Genomic DNA, 21,656 nt, shown 5'->3' with positions numbered 1-21,656 from the left:
TATGTTAGCTGTATGCAGAAAGAATCTAAAATTGCACATGCTTGTCCCCTCTCTCTCTTTCCTTAACACAGTCCCCCACATACAATCTGAAAGTTTTAGAAGCCCAAATTAGTGGTATATGAAAATACATAGATCCTCAGAGAGAACATTATATAAATTCTTAATATGTTAATCTGCCAAAATACTCTGTTATTAGAAGACAACTTTTTCATATACTGTAATTTCCCCAGTTTTCTGCAGCTGAGAAATTTCTATAAGGGTAGTAGATGTGCCTTTTCATGTTGTCTACATTGTCATTCAAACGTTAAAAAAAGAAAAGAAAAAGAAGAAAAAAGCAATAGATTGCTACAGAATTTGTTTATTAGGAAATCTGATAGTGCATTAGTAGATTACAATGTCAGCTGAACACCATAATGTTTATTCTATCCAGCACAGTATTCTCTGCCTACACTTGAACACATAAAATCTGAATAAATGCAAATTTTTTAAGTCATTCAATATTTTTTGCATCATATTTGCTTACATGTTTCACCTGCACAAAGATACTAAATTCATACGGGTAAGTAAGAACAAGAGGGTGAGAAAATGATAACAGCATTTTCATATTTGAACGTACTATCCCTATACTTAAAAAAGGAAAACATCAGTAGATACACTGGAGGCCAATAGTTTGGAATAATGTACAGATTTTGCTCTGATGGAAAGAAATTGGTACTTTTATTCACCAAAGTTGCATTCAGCAGGTCACAATGTATAGACAGCTTTGCAGATCATTGGCATTCTAGCTGTCAGTTTGTCCAGATACTCAGGTGACATTTCACCCCACACTTCCTGTAGCACTTGCCATAGATGTGTCTTGTCGGGCACTTCTCACACACCTTACAGTCTAGCTGATCCCACAAAAGCTCAATGGGGTTAAGATCCATAACACTCTTTTCCAGTTTCTTTGCCCACTCTAACCTTTTCTTTTTGTTTTTCTGTTTCAAAAGTGTTTTTATTCTTTGCAATTCTTCCCAATGCGACATCTGAGCCTGCATCTCCACTCCCTCGCCACCAGAAGTAACCCTTGACTGAGTTCTAACTGGTTAATCGAGGGTGCCTTTCAATACTCTATTGTTTTTTTAATTTTTAATTTTTTTATTAAACCCAATAGAAATATACATTTATATTGGAATGCAATATGAGTGCAAATGAATAAATAGTAAAGCAAGGCATATTTACAATTTAAAATGTAAAAAACAAAACAAAGGGGTCTTCTTTTTATAAATTTTCGAACAAATCAAGGTCCTGTATAATCCTGGCAAATTTGCAAGCTTGTTTATTAAAAAAAAAAAAAAAGAGTATTTTGTGAAAAAATACTTATTTGTCGTTTTCAGTTTTGTTCAAGGTGATTAAATCAAAAGTTGTGTAATAACTGTCCAATAAGTAAAAGGAAAGTATTTGGGGTAAAAAGCCTCCTGTTGCAGTGGCTAAAGGCCCCAATATAACACATTGTTTTTCTTAAATGGGGAAATGAAGAACATTCAAAGTGGACTCACATTGAATGATCCAATCACAATGGAGATTAATTGGTTTATAGTATACTTAAGATGTTATGAAATGCCAAATGTGACTCACATTAGCGGAAAATGGCGCACCCTTTTCTGAAATATTTTAAATAAGCATTATCTTAATTTGTTACTGTAAAAAGCATCTTGTTGTCTCAAAAGTATTAGCATTATTTGACAAGTTTTGCCCTATAACTATCTCCCCTATATCTACACGATATCACTATAAACCCCCTGGGGGCCTATTACCCCAAGAGTGGGGTAAAAGGCCCCCTCGCCACTTTAAAAAAACAAAAAACTTTTTTTTCTCCCCTTTTACTCCCCAATTTGGAATGCCCAATTCCCAATGCGCTCTAAGTCCTCGTGGTGGCGTAGTTGCCTCTGCATCTGAGGCATTCCACGCATTTTATCACATGGCTTGTTGTGCACGTTACCGTGGAGACATAGCGCATGTGGAGGCTTCATGCTATTCTCCACGCATCCATGCATAACTCACCACGCGCCCCACCGAGAGCGAACCACATTATAGCGACCACGAGGAGGTTACCCCATGTGACTCTACCCTCCCTAGCAACTGGGTCAATTTGGTTGCTTAGGAGACCTGGCTGGAGTCACTCAGCATGCCCTGGATTTGAACTTGCAACTCCAGGGGTGGCAGTCAGCGTCTTTACTCACTGAGCTACCCAGAATACCCTGATATTCAATAAGATTAATGTATTTTTTTTTTTTTATTTTTTTTTTTTATACCTCGATATACTTTGTAACCAGAAAAAAGCCATTTTTCCTTAAGGTGTGCCTTTAGCCCCATTGAACCCTATATACACTACTGGTCAAAACGTTTGAAACACTTGACTGAAATGTTTCTCATGATCTTAAAAAACTGTTGATCTGAAGGTGTACGCTTAACTGTTTGAAATTAGTTTTGTAGACAAAAATATAATTGTGCCAACATATTAATTTATTTAATTACAAAACTAAAATGTAATTAATTTATTATTATTTTTTTTAATTGATGACTTGGACCAAATAATAAAGAAAAGCAGCCAATAAGTGCCCAACATAGATGGGAACTCCTTCAATACTGTTTAAAAATCATCCCAGGGTGATACCTCAAGAAGTTGGTTGAGAAAATGTCGAGTACATGTCTGCAAATTCTAGGCAAAGGGTGACTACTTTGAAGATGATAAAATACAACACAGTTTTGGATTTTGTTTAGTCACAACATAATTCCCATAGTTCCATTTATGTTATTCCATAGTTTTGATGACTTTACTATTATTCTAAAATGTGGAAAAAAAATTATAACAAAGAATGAGTAAGTGTTTAAAAACTTTTGACCGGTAATGTATTTTGTTTATTACTTGAGTGAACACTTAATAGTTTGGTCTCCTGGACACAATAGATAATGCATCATTTGGCCTAATTTTAGATTTAATAACTCTATTTCAGTAATAATTAGTAGATTATGACAAAAAGGAAAACTGGGGCAGAACGGGATAAAATTGCATGCCTTAAAAAGAAAATGCTCCATTTTCACTTGAACTTCTCAACATCCTGGTTCCCTCAAAGAAAAAGACAGTGTAGCTGATACAAATGGATTAGGACCCTTTTGTTGATGAAAAGTTGCGAAAAGTTTTCAGCTCTCCCTTAACTGCAAAGCATTTGTACAGTCTTCGTGGTTTGCCTGAAACACAGTAAGAGTCTCTTTATTTAGTCATTCTTCATTCATTCAGCATAAATGTTGAGTACAGCAGATGAAATGAACTTGTTAAATAAACAATATCAAGTACATGCAATTAGGGAGATTCTATGACTATTCTACATTACTGCCCACTATTGTTGCTCTATAAATGTATATTTATAGCACATATTGAATATCAACTACTGTATCTTGTCAGTGGTTTATACCATGGCTCTGTATTGGAATAGATTGTTTTGCAATGCAGATTTTATAATGGGGAACAATAGCGCTGTTCATCGTAAAAGTCAGTAGATTATTTAAGGAATGAGCGCTCTAAAAAACAATCAAAGCTTTGCTTGTTTCTGGAGTGATCTACCACAGAACATTAATTAAAAACACACACACACAATTTCAGCTTAAAAACAAACGTGTATACACCGATGAGCCAAAACATTATGATCGCTCACAGATGAAGCAAATAATTTAGATAATCTCCCAACAAGGCCACATGTCAAGGTCTGGGTAGATTAGACGGTAAGCAAACAATCAGTTCTCGTAGTCAATGTGTTGACAGCAGGAGAAATGGGCTGGATTAAAGACCTGAGCTACTTTGACAAGGGCCAAATTGTTAAGATCAGAAGACCGGGCCAGAGCATCTCTGAAACGGCAAGGCTTGAGGAGTGCTCCTGGTCAGTAGTGGTGAGTACCTACCGACAGTGGTCCGAGGAGGGACAAACCACAAACTGGTGACAGGTTGCTGGGTGCCCCAGGCTCATCAATGCACGAGGGCAATGAAAACTATCCCGTCTGGTCCGAACCGAAAGAAGGTCTACTGTGGCACAATTCACAGAAAATTTTAATGATGGTTACTGGAGGAATGTGTCACAACACATTACACAAATCTGCTGCGTATAGGGCTGCGTAGCCACAGACCGGTCAGAGTGCCCATGATGACCCCTGTCCACCATCGAAAGCGCCTACAAGGGGCACATGAGCATCTGAACTGGATTTTGGAGCAGTGGAAGAAGGTCACCTGGTCCGATGAGTCCCGTTTTCTTTTAAAACACGTGGACGGCCGAATACGTGTGTGCTGTTTACCTGGGGCAGTGATGGTACCAGGATGCACTGTGGGAGGATGACAAGCCGGTGGAGGCAGTATGATGCTCTGGGCAATGTTCTGCTGGGAAACATTGGGTCCAGCCATTCATGTGGATGTAAATTTGACACGTGCCACCTACCTAAACATCGTTGCAGACCAGGTACACACCTTCATTGCAATGGTATTCCCTGATGGCAGTGGCCTCTTTCAACAGGATAATATGCCCTGCCACACTGCACACATTGCTCGGGAATGGTTTGAGGAACATAATGAAGAACTCAAGGTGTTGCCCTAGCCTCAAATTCCCCAGATCTCAATCCGATTGAGCATCTGTGGGATGTGCTGGACCAATAAGTCTGATCCACGGTGGCTCCACCTCGCAACTTACAGGACTTGAAGGATCTGCTGTTAATGTTTTGGTGCCAGATACCACAGGACACCTTCAAGGGTCTTGTAGAGACTAAGCCTCGGTGGGTCGGCGCTGTTTTGGCGGCATGCAGAGGACCAACAGCATATTAGGCAGGTGGTCATAATGTTTTGGTTCATCAGTGTATTAGCCACAAAAGCCAAACTATGCAGCAAAAAAAAAAAAAGCTATTAAACACAATATTCTTCCTAAATAAAGAGTAAAATTACCTCTTAGCTTTTTTGGTTCCTCATTTTCTAATTTGTCCATTCTAAAATGTGGCAAGCGTTGTGAGCTGGTCATCACTTTGCCCTTTTTAACGCACAGGTACGTGCTGGGTTCAGCTATTGACTTTAAGCTCTTCCAGTCCCCCTCCTCTTCACCCCATTGAAACAAGAAGGTTTTGTCAAAAGTAAACTTCTTTTTTCCTGTCAATACCTGTATATAGCAAGCAGATACTGAATTGAGCAATATAGCAAAACACCCTTGTAAATAACTTCTTAAAATCAGAGATTAGAAATGTGCAAGAGACTATCTGACACCAACTTAATTTCTAGCAATATCCAAATGTTCTAAAGGGAGCTAAGAATTGCATTTTTGAGGTTCCAAATGTTAGACGAATTTGTCATGAAAGCCATTTTGCCCTAAATACACCTTTAGAGGCTGCATACTGTAAGTCTAAGCTCATCCAAGTTAGAAAATAACATTACCTTAAAGCCGATTTCACCCCTACTACCAGAGTCTGTTTTAATAATGGGGAAAATGGACTTTTTTTCCACCTCAAAGCAGAAAGCCATTTTGTGGGTATCCTCTTTCTCCTCATACACAGTGACTAAGCAAAGAAGAAAAGAATAATCGTATTAGGTTAAACTGTAAACAGTATTATAGGAAGTTGTTATGGAAACATTTGCAATAGGTAACACTTTATCATAACTTTGATAACATTAGCAAGTTTTACATTACTTGAATGCTAAAATTAGGGAAGGTTCCTAAAAGTTTTCTTCTTCATCCATATCTACAGTACTTAACCCTTTTTTGCATTCAACTTTGATGAATGTATTTTCATAAATGTTCATATTTGAGTGCACATTGCTGACTTAAAGGTGCAGTATGTAAGATTCAGAAACCCTTGTTATTAATGATACCTGTGGCCGTTAAGTGAACTGCAGCCAGCTACCTGTTGCTTGTGCTCATGCACACACTCCATAGGGATGCGAGCGAGCATCCAAAACAATGACGTAACGTACAAAGAGACTGAACGTGATCCACCTGCATCATGCTGACAGATGAGGTAGCATAATTAAAATTACACAGTTATGATTGTTTTACTACAAACTTTGAGACCATACTAAAACTACTTATCAGCTAACATAGTATACTGATACACACATACAGCTACATACTACCAAACTATACCAGACAGTTTACTGTTGCACTGCAGTTATGTTGCACTGTTGTATGTTTTGTTTGTCATATGTTGTACTACGAATAAGAAACCAGCATATTTGCTTAAATTTATCCTGTATACCTGACTTTTAGTATAAAGAGAAGATCGTTGAAATTATTTGAAAGTTATGAAGCAAGGTAGCTTGCAATTCGTCAGCATTAGCAGCTAAAATTACGCAGATCAATCCTTATGGCACTATATTTCACATGCTTTGCAGTTATGTAAGCTTATCTGTCCAATAAGAAGAACGCCAATTCAGGGTCGGTTTTGATCCCCAAAACCGAACGAAGGTCCCTCCAGGAATCAAATGCCCTGCCGATGTTCACTCTAGTTTTCGCTCGACCACGATCACGTTCCCGCTTAGCCAGACGGGATTCAGTAGATATTTTTTTTTTCTTTTGGCTTACTCTGAGTTTGTGTAGGAGTCAGTGTTGTGCTGGGAGCTGGCCGTTTGCTGGATTCCATCTCTAAGATAATGTTACCTAGTGTTAAAGTTTGTTGTCACTGTTGAATGGCGGAAGAGAAGCTATTACTGAGGCAAGGCTCTCGGGAGCACGCATAAACGTCACATCCTTTGGATTTTCCCGGCAAAAGCGACCCGCTCCCTTCGCATGAAAATCAGTCTACAGGCTTTAATAGGCAACCTAGGAAGTCCGGGAAGGGCTCATTTTTTAAGTTGTGTTACAAGCCGTTCACATATTGGCAAAAAAAAGGCGAATATTACATGAAAATTGTTACACATTGCACCTTTAAGAAAAACAATGTATGTTTCAAGTTCTTGATAAAGTTAAGTGTTGCCCAAATGTTGACAGGCTGCCATAAAAAGAACTCAAACAGTCGTCACTAGTAAATCATTTAAGGTCTATTAAGGAGGTCCCCAGTAGCCTACAGTTCTTAAAGGGATAGTTCACCCCAAAAATGAAAATTCTCTAATAATTTACTCACACTCATGCCAACACATATGTGTATCGCTTTCTTTCTTCTGCAGAACACTAATTAAAATTTTGAGAAAAATAGTTCTGTAAGTCCTCACAATGCAAGTGAATGGGTATTAAAATTTTGAAGGTCCAAAAAACACATAGAGGCAGCAAAATATTAATCCATACGACAATGGTTAAATACATACGTCTTCAGAAGCGATATAATAGGTGTGGGTGAGAAACAGATCAAATAAGTCCTTTTTTTACTATAAATTGTCCTCCATGCCCAGTAAGTGGTGATATGCACAAGAATGTGATTTGCTAAAAACAAAAGAAGAAGAATGTGAAAGCGGAGATTGATCTTAAAAAAGGACTTAAATACTTATCTGTTTCTTACCCACACCTATTATATGCTTCTGAAGATATGGATTTAACCACTGGAGACATATGGATTATTCTTTCGCTGCCTTTATGTGCTTTTTCAACCTTCAAAATTCTGGTCACCATTCACTTGTATTGTGAGGACTTTTTTCTAAAAATCTTTGTTTTCTTTCAGCAGAAGAAAGAAAGTCATTCACATCTGGGATGGCATGAGGATGAGTAAATGATGAGAGAATATTCATGTTTGGGTGAACTATCCCTTTAAGCAATGAGTCATTTGAGGCATTTAACAGCACAGGTTCGTACCTTTACCAGTGTTTCCACAGTCGTTGACCTGACAATAATCCTCGATCATCTGATGAGTTGCTGTTGTGCGCTTGCGTTGAACGCACACATACTTTCCGTGACTGGTTTGCAACCGTGCTGGTCTAATTTTGTATTTCATTTTGGAGGCCTTGGAATATCAAAGAAGGCTGATCAATATGAGGTCCATGGAAAGAGTGTAACAAAACACAAGATTCCAACAACAGCTGAATTTGGGTCATTACTGGGAATCGGTAATATTTAAACTTGGAATTTCTTTCCTAACTACATTTGATTAATTGTCTGAATAATCTACAACATTAGGCACAAATTAAACCTCTAACAAATCATATTTCCCACCTCAGGCATCAAAGCCCTTTTTTTATTTAAAAAAAAATGAAGAAAATTTTGGACACCTTTTGTTCTCAACCCCGTCGCGGGCACAGTGGAAGTGGTTTGAAAATGATTCTACACAATTTTTTTTAATAAAATAAACATCTGCTTACTGCTCATGTGTCCCTCATACCAATTTAATGACTACAAATCTAACATGTATGCAGGGTTGGGAGGGTTACTTTTGAAATGTATTCCACTACAGATTACAGAAGATCAGTAACGTATACTAAATACTTTGGATTACATCTTCAGCACTGGTAGATTTTTTCATTATCTGAAAAGCCTAAATATCTTATGCAGTGTTGTTTCTAAAACAAGATAAATCCAACTGATTTTGTTTTAAGATTTTTTAGATATTTTTACAGGAAAACAATAAAAAAATATATTATCAAAAATACGATTTTTGCCCTAATATCAAAGGTCTTACTAGAAAAAAAGAAATTATGATCTAATGTAAATTTTCTTGATAAAACAATATGATCGTGCCGGGTAACACATGCATGTAAAATGGCTAGAAATAGCATTTTAGCTTAGCGTAAAGTTGACAATTTACACAAGGTTTATTTCTATTTCTTCTGCTCCAAACTTACTTCATACTTACTTGTCTGTCTGCTCGTATGAATGTAACACATCATAAGAAATTGTTTCACCGCTGTTCAAATACACTTTGGATCGCATCATTTATATGTATAAATGTTTTCCATCTGAAAGGACTAAATATTAAATGAAACAAATGACAATAAAATGCAAAGTAATCTCTTCAGTAATCAAAATACTTTTTGAATGTAACTGTATTCTAATTACCAATTATTTAAATTGTAACTGTACTGGAATACAGTTACTTATCTTTTGTATTTGAAATACGTAATCCCGTTACATGTATTTTGTTACTCCCCAACACTGTATATATGACAGTTTTCTCATTTCGAAGTGATGAAGCTACAAATAGGCAAACTGTGTGTCTGTGGTCTCATTATGTTTGTTAAAAATGCTTTAAATTCCGATTTTTAACTAAAACCCCAACTTTTTTGTGCTAGCCCTTAACATATCGGGCTGTGCTCAGCAAACAATACTTTGATTTTTTAAATTGTGTTCCCATTTTAATTATCCAGTTTTATTATCACTCTTGTCTGCACCCATATATTTTTAACACAATGTTTCATTTAAGTAACTAAATAGAATTTGTAATGTATAATATATTGATTATTACATAACTTTGTTACAATATTCCTAAATGTAGTGAATAACTCAACCCCATCACAGGTTGGCAGTGAAGAAATGTGACAGGGTGGTGTGTGACAGAGTAGTATTTATTTATTTATTTATTTATTTATTTTGGTAAAACATCTTTCTCAGCAAAGGAACACAAATAAATGCTTACATTAATGGTGCTGTAAGCGATTTTAGCCATTCTAGAATTTTCACAAGCTTTCCAAAACCCCGCCTTCCAAAGATACCACGTTAGCTTTATTAGACCACGAGCAGAAGCGGCTGTTAAAAACAACAGCAGCAAAATAGCGCCCACAACTGACGACATTTTTTAACAACATGGCATAAAATTGGCATTAAGCCTCAATAATTCGCTGCAAGTACAATATATGCGTATATATGAGAATGCGTAAAATGTTTGACAAGCAGAAAGCATCAGAGACCCACAGACACATTATTGTTTGCCGTTAACAGAGTCTAATGCTGTCACAGAGATATCTCAGGACACTAATTTTATAAATGTCTTTCAGGCAATAGGTAAATATTTTGCATACCTTTCCATGAAGGAAAAAAAAAATCACCTACAGTGCCTTTTATGACAATGTGACAGTGCACATTTTATTTTTTTATTTTTTTCTAGGTTCAAATTCAGTGAAGTGACAAACGCTTGGTATAAGATAGAAAGAAGGCATTCTTTTATGAGAAAGATTATTTTAATTCATTATAATGGACATATCAACATCTTGAAAAAAGCTTTCAATAGTTCATTTAAGTAAACCACCACTTTCTGGGGGACTGAAATATTAATATTATAATCCCAGGAATTAACCATTTAGTAAGCTGCCTAAGGGTCCGTTCACACCGAATGCGTACGTGTGCTAAAATGCTCGAGCAAGTGTCTCGTGACGCCTTGAAGTTCTTTTAAACTTGACGAGACCCTGAAAAAAAAAAAAAAAAAAAAAAAAAAAAAAAAAACAGTCATCAAATACGCCCGGCCAAATGCACGTTTACGTATAAAACAATTAGTAAACAGTGCGGATGGAACTAAAACAAGTTCGGTGTGAACGACCCCTAACTAAACAGCATTTTGCGCATCATAGGCACTCTCCGTGTCGTGTCAGCTCAGCTCATTTGTTTGAGTTAAACACTCGGAACGCCCAAATGATTCCCAAAACAGGTTGTTTGCTCACTCCAATTATAATGCGATTAGAATAGATATTGCATGCATTGCAAACCATGCACAATATCAATGCACAACCGTTAGCTTATACCCCAGCAAACAGGGAACGTCCACTTAGGTCCGCATTTGGTCCGCTTTGTAACGTTCGCTGGGCATCCGAGGACATTCCGAACGTTCGCTACAAGTCCAATTTTCGTCCCAAGTTTGCGACCGTCCCTATATCGTCCCTCATCTGACATTTCAATAACACTTGCAAAATCCATTCGCCCATGTGTTCCCTTTTATTATCAGACATGACACCTTGCAACTCAGACAAAGGAAAAATTAAACCAACCCAGCTATCATAAAAAGGTCCTCAGAACGTCCCCTAAACGTCCCGAACGGACGTCCTGTGAACGTCCCCTTGAACGTCCTGAGGACCTTTTTTGTTAGCTGGGACGTGAAGGGAACTTTTTCAGATAGTCTGTCTATAATTTATTAAAAAAAATTGTTTTACACAATCTCGTTTCAATTATCCAGCACATTTTAAGAGTGAGATCTATAAATAATTATAACAAATTGTAATCTATCAAGATATAAACATATGCATGCATATACCTCAGCTGGTGTTCAGAGCGATTTCTTTTCCCGTCCTCAAAGTTCTGCACCGAGTGCCTGACCGAAAGAGTATCTCCACAGCAGCACTGCTATTAAAATGCATCCCACGCCACTGTGACGCCGCGTAACACATTTAGTTTAACTCAGGGGCGTAGGAGTAAGGGGAATGTTCGGCGAGAGGACAGTAAACTTTGACAACCTAGTTTTCAGTTGTGTCTTGTCTTTGATGAAATTGCATATATTTTTAGCATACTGTACCTGAATGCACTCGTTTTATTATGACGGCCAGATTGGACAAAACGGTACCTCATACAGGCAGAATTTTTTAAGTAGATGTATTTTTATATTAATAAAGTCCAAAATCAACTTAATGCTGCTTTCATATTGTGGTAAAACAAAAAGGAGCACGTGGAATTGACTAATGTCATTCACCATTAAGGCTTTATATACAGCCATAAGAATTACCTATGGCCAATGTGAAAAAGAGTAGGTGAATGTGTAGGTTAATCTATTTCTACCATAAAAATACTTCGTTGATTCCTTTGTTTAACCTAATGTAATCAGGTTGTTTCGTTCATTTTAAATGAGATTTGTTTTTATTTTATAAAAATAAATAAATAAAAAGGGACAATAGTTACAGGGCAAAGTGTATCAACTTATGCAAAAAGTTTTGAGACAGCAGATGTTTTTTATTTTATTTTTTTTTTTTTTTTGAGTAACAAATGAAGATAATGCTTATTCAGATTAACTACTTCAGAAAAGGGTTAACCATTTTCTGTTCATTTTAATCTCATTTGGCATTTCATAACATCTCAAGTATTCTATGAACAAACTAGTCTCCATTGTGATTGGATCAGTCAAAGTGAGCCCACTTTAAACATTTTACATAAATCTATTCCCCCCACTAAAGAAAAAAAGTTTTATTGGGGCCTTTAGCCCCCAGGGGGCTTTTACCCCAAATACTATCCTTTCACTTATTGGACAGTTATTGAAAAACTTTTAATTTAATCACCTTGAACAAAACTGAAAATTACAAATAAGTGTGTTGCCTCCAAATAAATGTGATAATTTCAAGGATTCTCATTAGCTACATAAATTTGCAAAATTTAGAAAAGTATTAACTATTAGATTAAATTACCTCAAAGTTAAACTTTAGACACTGCACACAATTATCTAATAGATCAGAAATATTTTCAGTGTATAGTGACAGACAGGTGTTTAGGAAAGTTTGAAGGCCTTGTTACTGCATTTTGTCTTTGTGGGGTAGACTACTGACAACAAAAGGTGCTCACTCTTGGCTGATCTTATAAATTATCTCAAACCAAACATTAATGCATAAACTATATGGCTAACTTTACAGAACTACTTCTCAGTTAAACTGTAACAGCAAAGAATCAGAATTAACCTATATGCACTGTGAAGAAGCATTGAGAAAGTAACTATTTTACCCCTAATATAGTTACTTGTAGCCTGCTTGTCCGTTTTGTCATTACCGGCGTGAACGACTCACATTATCGTAAAAGTGGGCAAATTAACTGGTATCCTCTGGGACAGGTGTGTCGCCCACTGATCCAGTTTAGAATGAAAAGTGCAAATTCGATAATCTAGAGTGCCGAATGCTGTGCTTAAAGGTGCTGTAAGTGATTTTGCCATTCTGAAATTTCCACAAGCTGAGCCGTTGAATTAGCCACACCCCCTCTTTGCAAAACCCCGCACATCAAAGTTACTGTACAGACCGACACTGAGCAGAAGACCGTCATACCATGGTTGTCAAATACAACCTTAGCAAAATAGCGCCCTTAACTGACAACTAGTATGAAAAGAATGGCATAAAAATGGCTTTAAGCCTCAATAATTCGCGGGTTTGTTATGTGAGGAGGACACTCACCCACGTATTCTGCACACCTGCACTTTCAAATTGCAATACAAAGATAAAAAATAAAATTAAAAAAAAAAAATATATATATATATTCAAAATACAAATATGAGTATTTTATTTTATGAAAATAAAACAAATAATACATCTGTCCACTACAAATACCAGTTATTTTAAAGGTGCACTTCCTAATATTTTACATCTTGAACTTATCCCCCTGAGCAATTAGGTCACAGTTATAAAAACTTAGGACACTAAAGAGAACTTTCTACCGACTCTGAAAATCACCAAAAGAAAGATGCCCAGGGTCCGTGCTCATCTGCGTGAACGTGCCTTAGGCATGCTGCATGGAGGCATGAGGACTGCAGATGCGGCCAGGTCAATAAATTGCAATGTCCATACTGTGAGACGCCTAAGACAGCACTACAGGGAGACAGGAAGGACAGCTGATCGTCCTCGCAGTGGCAGACCACGTGTAACAACACCTGCGCAGGATCAGTACATCCGAATATGACATCTGCGGGACAGGTACAGGATGGCAACAACAACTGCCCAAGTTACACCAGGGATGCACAATCCCTCCATCAGTGCTCAGACTGTCCGCAATAGGCTGAGAAAGGCTGGACTGAGGGCTTGTAGGCCTGTTTTAAGGCAGATCCTTACCAGACATCACCAGCAACAACGTCGCCTATGGACACAAACCCACCTTCGCTGGACCAGACAGGACTGGCAAAAAGTGCTCTTCCCTGACAAGTCACGGTTTGTCTCACCAGGGGTGTTGGTAGGACTCACATTTATCGTCGAAGGAATAAGCATTACACCGCGGCCTGTACTCTGGAGCGGGATCGATTTGGAGGTGGAGGGTCCGTCATGGTCTAGGGCGGTGAGTCACAGCATCATCGGACTGAGCTTGTTGTCATTGCAGGCAATCTCAATGCTGTGCGTTACAGGGAAGACATCTTCCACCCTCATGTGGTACCCTTCCTGCAGGCTCATCCTGACATGACCCTCCAGCATGACAATGCAACCAGCCATACTGCTCGTTCTGTGCGTGATTTTCTGCAAGACAGGAATGTCAGTATTCCGCCATGGCCAGCGAAGAGCCCGGATCTCAATCCCATTGAGCACGTCTGGGACCTGTTGGATCAGAGGGTGAGGGCTAGAGCCATTCCCCCTAGAAATGTCCGGGAACTTGCAAGTGCCTTGGTGGAAGAGTGGGGTAACATCTCGCAGCAAGAACTGGCAAAACTGGTGCAGTCCATGAGGAGATGCACTGCAGTACTTAATGCAGCTGGTGGCCACACCAAATACTGACTGTTACTATATGACCCCATTTTGTTCGGGGACACATTATTCCATTATTCACATGTCTGTGAAACTTGTTCAGTTTATGTCATAATTGTTTAATCTTTTTATGTTCATACAAATATTTACAAGTTAAGTTTGCTGAAAATAAAAACAGTTGAAAGTGAGAGGATGTTTCTTTTTTTGCTGAGTTTATATATACAGTTGTGCTCAAAAGTTTGCATACCCTGGCAGAAATTGTGATATTTTGGCACTGATTTTGAAAATATGACTTATCATGCAAAAAACTGTCTTTTATTTAAGAATAGTGATCATATGAAGCCATTTATCATCACATAGTTGTTTGGCTCCTTTTTAAATCATAATGATAACAGAAATCACCCAAATGGCCCTGATCAAAAGTTTACATACCCTTGAATGTTTGGCCTTGTTACAGACACACAAGGTGACACACACAGGTTTAAATGGCAATTAAAGGTTAATTTCCCACACCTGTGGCTTTTTAAATTGCAATTAGTGCCTGTGTATATACAGTCAATGAGTTTGTTAGCTCTCACGTGGATGCACTGAGCAGGCTAGATACTGAGCCATGGGGAGCAGAAAAGAACTGTCAAAAGACATGCGTAACAAGGTAATGGAACTATCCAAAGCCTTGATAATGCCAGTCAGTACTGTTCAAGTGGAAAATTCGGGGATCTCTTGATACCAAGCCAAGGGCAGGTAGACCAAGAAAGATTTCAGCCACAACTGCCAGAAGAATTGTTCAGGATACAAAGAAAAACCCACAGGTAACCTCAGGAGAAATACAGGCTGCTCTGGGAAAAGATGGTGTGGTTGTTTCAAGGAGAACAATACAACGATACTTGAATAAAAAAATTAGCTGCATGGTCGAGTTGCCAGAAAGAAGCCTTTACTGCGCCAATGCCACAAAAAAGCCCGGTTACAATATGCCTGACAACACCGTGACATGCCTCACAGCTTCTGGCACACTGTAATTTGGAGTGATGAGACCAAAATAGAGCTTTATGGTCACAAGCATAGGTGCTATGTTTGGACAGGGGTCAACAAGGCCTATAGTGAAAAGAATACCATCCCCACTGTGAAGCATGGTGGTGGCTCACTGATGTTTTTGGGGTGTGTGAGCTCTAAAGGCATGGGGAATCTTGTGAAAATTGATGGTAAGATGAATGCAGCATGTTATCAGAAAATACTGGCAGACAATTTGCATTCTTCTGCACAAAAGCTGCGCATGGGACGCTCTTGGAATTTCCAGCACGACAATGACCCTAAGCACAAGGCCAAGTTGACCCTCCAGTGGTTACAGCAGGAAAAGTTGAAGGTTCTGGAGTGGCCATCACAGTCTCCTGACCTTAATATCATCAAGCCACTCTGGGGAGATCTCAAACATGCAGTTCATGCAAGACGACCAAAGAACTGGTGGCATTTTGCCAAGACAAATGGGCAGCTATACCACCTGCAAGAATTTGGGGCCTCATAGACAACTATTACAAAAGACTGCACGCTGTCACTGATGCTAAAGGGGGCAATACACAGTATTAAGAACTAAGGGTATGCAGACTTTTGAACAGGGGTCATTACATTTTTTTTCATTGTTGCCATGTTTTGTTTTATGATTGTTCCATTATGTTACAACCTACAGTTGAATATGAATCCCATAAGAAATAAAAGAAATGTGTTTTGCCTGCTCAATCATGTTTTCTTTAAAAATGGTACGTATATTACCAATTCTCCAAGGGTATGCAAACTTTTGAGCACAACTATATATATATATATATATATATATATATATATATATATATATTTTTTTTTTTTGTTTTTTTGTTTTTTTGTTACAGACATTACATCAGAAATTAGCATACTTAATTCTGATTCAAAGTAATGGCCAGCATCATCCAATCACTGCCAACCATGTTAAAATAAAATTATAAATTCTAAATCTATGTACTGATTACCATTGCCCCATGTCTGCCAAACATGTTGTGTTGTCCAAACATCATCTACAGCCTGAAACAGAACCTTTGGTCAGATTTTAGAAAGTGATGCACTTAGCTGCATAGCAAAGCAATAGGATGCTCTCTATTTAGTGAATGGCTTAAAGGAATAGTTCACCCAAAAATGAAAATGTGCTGATAATTTACTCACCCTCAGGCCATCCAAGATGTATCGGAGTTTCTTTCTTCATCAAAACAGAATTTAAGATATTTAGGATTTAATTTCAGGCCTCCTCCTTTAGACAATGCAAGTGAATGTACACCATTTTTTGATGGTCCAAAATGCATATTTAGGGTGCATCAAAATAAACCACACGACTCCAGTCAACAAATAAAGTTCTTCTGAACCCAAACGACTGATTATTTTTAGAAACAAAACAATACTTATATACTTTTTAACTACAAATGTTCATTTCCGTACATCTCTGTGACATGCTCATGAGAGGGATGATGTAAGCTCGTTGGTAAGGTCACGCGTCACGTGGAGGAGGCGGCAGGAAGCGTGTCATTGTTTACAAGAGGAGTGCTGTACAAAGGTTTAATTGGGTGTATCCTGGATGATTCAACCTTCAGAAACCCCAAAGGAAATCCACGCCGGGAAAATATTAACTTTACAGCGACTGAAGCTCTAGCTTATCGCGCTGAACCTGGATATCAGCAGGAGCGCAGCTAGGGTTTCTGGGCCCCCTAGCTAATTTGTACTCCGGGCCCCAAGCCCCCACCCTCCAATTATCTTATTGCCACGTGTAAAAACAATCATTATCAAGAAGCATAACAATTATTGCATATTCAATAAGAGACAATAAAGAACTAAATTTGAACAGTTTATTAAATTAACTGAAATTATGCATTTATAACTATATACAAATAACTATATATACAGCTCAAGTAATTAACAACATTGTACTCTCTCTCTCATACACAGACACTATAGAAACTCTGTCTGGATGTCTTTATAAGCCGTCAACTTGTAATTTATTATTCCCCAAGTGCCAAGCACCGCGTTTTTCTGACAGCAAAATCTTTGATCAGATCTTGGAAATCAAGCTGTCTTGCTATATTGTGTTCAATAGACAGCATGGCCAGACCATTTAGTCTTTCCTGAGACATTGTTGATCTGAGGTAGTTTTTAATAATTTAAGCTTACTGAAGGCTCTCTCTTCACTTGCAGTGGTCACAGGCAAAGTGCAAAATATGCGCAAGGCAATGCATACTTCACTGAAAATACTCTGGAGCTGCATCCTGTAGAGTTGATTCAAAAGCTCAATTGGGGACAACTCTGAAGGGAAAGTAGCTGCATATACAGCATTGAGATGTCTCATCTCATTAACCAACCCAGGTGTAAGATCACTGTGGTATTTTTGTATTAGTGGATGGCACTAATATGCCATCCACTAATGGATGGTATCCTCACTCATATGCCCTATTTGCAGGACACTTGCAAAGTCCTCGACTATAGCTGCTGTAGTAAGGAATTGTGTATTCATGTCACTGATCAGGCTTTACATGACAGTATAAAAAACTGAATCTCTGAATACTTCGTCAGCACTCTCCTGAGCTACTTCTGCTTCATCAAATTCATCATGGAATCTCTTCCTTTTATGGTGGCGTCCATGTTCTTTGGAGAATTTAGATTCAATCTCCATCTGATTTTCCACCAGTGAAGCTTCAGAAAGCAGGATGTCCCTTTTCTCTCTAATAGCCAGCATGCTCTCAAAGGCCTCTTTAACAGATGGCAGATGTTCTGCAATTGGTCTGACGGCATCAATCCGTGCACTCCAATGGATATCTGACAGCCTATGTAAGGAGCAACTGTCTTCTCTCTCAAAATGGCCCAACGTTCAGGGCTAGCTCTGGAAAGGCAGTAAAGGCAGTAAATGTTTCTAAAAAATTTGGCTACCTCTGGACTGGATTCTGCTGCATGCACAACTACAAGGTTTAGTGTGTGGGCTGCACAAGGCGAGTATGTGGCCAGTGGTTTTTTTTTTTTTTTTTCATTATGTGAGCCTGTACTCCTTTGATTCTGCCTTATATATTTGCACCATTGTCATAACCCTGGCCCCTGCAATCCGCTATATCTATGCTATGATCTAGCAGAACACTCTCAATTATATCTGCAATTTCTTTCCCGATGTACCTCACATTCTGCTCTGTGTGGGAAATGTCTGGAGTTGCATAACAGAGAATTGAGAAATATATTGCATCTTTCCTTTCCTTCAGGATTGTCTTTAAAACTCTCTTCCCACACTTATCAACTAATTCATTTCAAGTGGTCTTTAAGGAGTGGATCATAATGTGACCAAAGTTCAACTGTGCCAAGGAAACTGCCATTATGCACATCTAGAATTCATTCTGGAAGAGCTCTGTTTCTCTCAATTTCTGTTTGTAATTGTTCGTCCATCTGCTTATTAATACCACTTGCTGTCATCACTGAGTGCTGTAGGTTTTTCCATTTAAAATAGCAACCTCTGTGGACTTTGTTGCTATCACGATTTGGAAGCTTGTCATACATCCTGTGCCAAGATACCTCAGACATCTTGCATCTCTATTGCTTAGAGCACTCTGGGAACCTCTTTTCAGTTTGTTTGAGAAAAGCAAGCATGGAATACAGTATAAAGCATTTGTGCTTTTGCTGTAAGCAAGCCAATCCTTCTGAGCTTTTCCCTTCCACTGGCGGCCTTTGTGAACTGCAAATATTCTGGAAATTGTTTCCCTTGTGAATCCACTGGCATCTCCTTCAACATGTCTACAACCTTTGTTGCCAACTTTCTGATAATCATCTCCCTTTCAATGTCCGTTAATTTGTCTGGCCACAGACCTGGGTCATCTGTTAGGTGATCTGTGTTCTCATCTCCCTCATCACCAAACTCTTTACTCTGCCTCGTTTCTTCAGCTACACTTTTGTTGTCTTGACTGTACTGCCTACTTCCATCATCACGGTCACTGCTTCTGTCCTTGACCTGATCTTCCTGCCCAGCACATTTCTCCAATGTGAAACCATGAGAAGGCTCTGGGTCTGGACAAGGCAATACGTTTCAATATACTAATAAAATAAGTCTGTAAATTAAAATAACTACTCCATATTCATTACATTAGCAACTTACAAAACCTTTCTGCACACAAATCACATGAGCTGTTACACACTGACACCATTTAAATTATTAAATAAAAATTCAATAAATAGCAACAATAAAGCTTGTTTTCTAAAGCTCACCTCCTCCTCCTAGTGATGGGGAGATCGGATCATTTTACTGACTTGAATCTTTGAGTCTCGTTCAGCAAAATGAACGAATCTTAATTCAAGTCATTTCAATCATTTCGTTCATTTGAGCAGAATTAAATTAAAATGTTACATTTTCAATAGCCAAATCCCCCCAACACGTCTACTTACGCAACCTTTGATTATAGTCCCAATAAGGAAAAATTGATAATGCAGCCAAGGACAAATGATGAGAAATAGAATGATTAGTTGACCTCTGGAATCTTCTTGTCCAACTCGTTCGTTCTTTTGCATGGCGTTCACGGCTGTCACGTGACAAAAGAACGAACGACTCGGACCAAAAGAGTCGAGAGGTCAACTAATCATTTGTTTCCTGTACAGTGCTATGCGGTTTTCACATAACAAACGAACGGAGGTTGCGCAAAGCGAATGCGCGTCCAACACAAAATGAACGATTCACTCTCTGAAACTACTCGTTCTTCTGAGTCCCATAAAAGATTCATTCAAAATGAACGAATCGTTCATGAACGACCAATCCTCCCGCTGTCTCAGATCTTCTTCAGTCAAGGCATGAGTGATTATTCCTTACGGAAGCTCTGAACCGCACGGTGAAAAAAAAAAAATAATAATAATTGTGTCTCAGTTCCTTCCTGAGCCAAAGTCTTAAATTGTTTTCTCTCTTCCTAAAATGTTTTTTTTTTTTTCTCTCTCTCTACCAAAATTTTTTCTTCTCTCTTCAAAAAAAAGTTTTAGGAAGAGAGAAAAAAATTTAAGACTTAGGCACAGGAAGGAACTGAGATTCTTTTATTATTATATTTTTTGTTCCACCGTGCAGTTCAGAGCTTCCGTAATTCCCGACACAGTGTTTGTTTCTGACACAGAAGGGGTAGTTTATAGGTCAAGGAATAGCTTGTAAAAGAACAATGAACTTTACTATTATTATTAATATTATTATTCACTGAGTGAATAATGGGTTTCACACACCAGCAGCTCCAGAAAGAAATGTGGAAATTAACTAAAACACCGACAGGATAATTGAATCGGTGAGTTGAACTCGAGAATCAAATCAGTTCTATTCGAATGAATCATTCAGACTGGTTTTATCAACGGGATTCTCCAATTCATTGAAATGAACCGACTCAAACAAACGATTCACTCATGAATCGAACATCATTACAACACTTCTCTCATAAACTCACCCGGGACAATTAAAGCAGATTTATATGATTACAGCGTAATCGATCGATTCCTCACAGAAAGCTGTTGCAAGGCTTCGGAAAGCTTGAATATATAGAAAACTGGACTGGTTTTATTGTCGCTTGGTGCTTTTCCATCTTTTTTGAAGCTCGATGCTCCATTACTATTGCTTGATTGCATGGAAAAACATACATTCTTGGAAATATTGTGTTCCAACCTCCAAGGATAAACATTGGGGTGAGGAACTGATAGAATTTTTATTTTATGTTAATTATAACAGCTTCATACGGGCTAGCTTCATAATCATAGCACAAAACAGGGAACATAAATAACCTTTTTTTTTTTTTTTTTTAAACTGGGTGACTAGCTGTCTTCCTCATCTTGCTCTCTCCTCATTTTCATGTTTTTCTTTCCTCTTTTGGTAACCCGATTTTGTCTGCACCATCTCTTGCCATCTATTGCGTGTAAGGACTCACAACTGTGAATTGCCCCGTTTCTGAATAATCCGCGAACGTCTTAAAGGGACACGCACTTGGCACAGTCTGAGGGCATTCATTGTAGCGTGCTTCTTAATAGATTATTATGCAAAGAGGCCATTTAAATACCAGAATTATACAGGAAAGTATGGGGGTTCTACTGGGCCCCCGTCTGACCACTGGTGACCAGGGCCCTTAGAATCGTCTTAATCTTCCCACCGTTACGGTGCCCCTGGATATCAGTACACCCCTACATTCTCTCAAATATTGGAGGGTGTGCAGTGAACATTTTACCCCTGAGGATTTCAGACCATCAAAAGAAACAAAAGCTCAATATCTGAATTCATCGACTGTGCCCGTACTGTTTTTTTCAGCGAAATCAGGTATGTGTGAAATCTTTGTCA

The 21,656-nt window shown here is 38.3% G+C and overlaps 1 protein-coding gene across 2 annotated transcripts; it reads right to left on the bottom strand.

Annotated features, from left to right (window-relative positions):
• Positions 1–342: 342 nt before the first annotated feature.
• Positions 343–11,291, bottom strand: LOC127427644 (uncharacterized). 2 transcript variants are annotated; one of them, XM_051675338.1, is made up of 6 exons: positions 11,167–11,223; positions 8,771–8,893; positions 7,788–7,935; positions 5,444–5,565; positions 4,964–5,171; positions 343–3,231 (listed from the first exon to the last, which is right to left on the bottom strand). In XM_051675338.1, exons 2-6 carry the CDS (start codon positions 8,813–8,815, stop codon positions 3,146–3,148), a joined length of 609 nt encoding a protein of 202 aa, XP_051531298.1. In that variant the 5' UTR covers positions 8,816–8,893; positions 11,167–11,223; the 3' UTR covers positions 343–3,145. The 2 variants fall into 2 exon arrangements, with proteins under 2 accessions (XP_051531298.1, XP_051531307.1); XM_051675347.1 differs by lacking the exon at positions 8,771–8,893 and having other exon boundaries at positions 11,167–11,291.
• Positions 11,292–21,656: the final 10,365 nt, after the last annotated feature.

The sequence above is a fragment of the Myxocyprinus asiaticus genome, chromosome 3 (assembly GCF_019703515.2).
Source record: "Myxocyprinus asiaticus isolate MX2 ecotype Aquarium Trade chromosome 3, UBuf_Myxa_2, whole genome shotgun sequence".
Lineage (NCBI taxonomy): Eukaryota > Metazoa > Chordata > Actinopteri > Cypriniformes > Catostomidae > Myxocyprinus > Myxocyprinus asiaticus.
The sequence above is the reverse complement of the archived record's forward strand: the minus strand, read 5'-3'. Positions and strand labels throughout refer to the sequence as shown.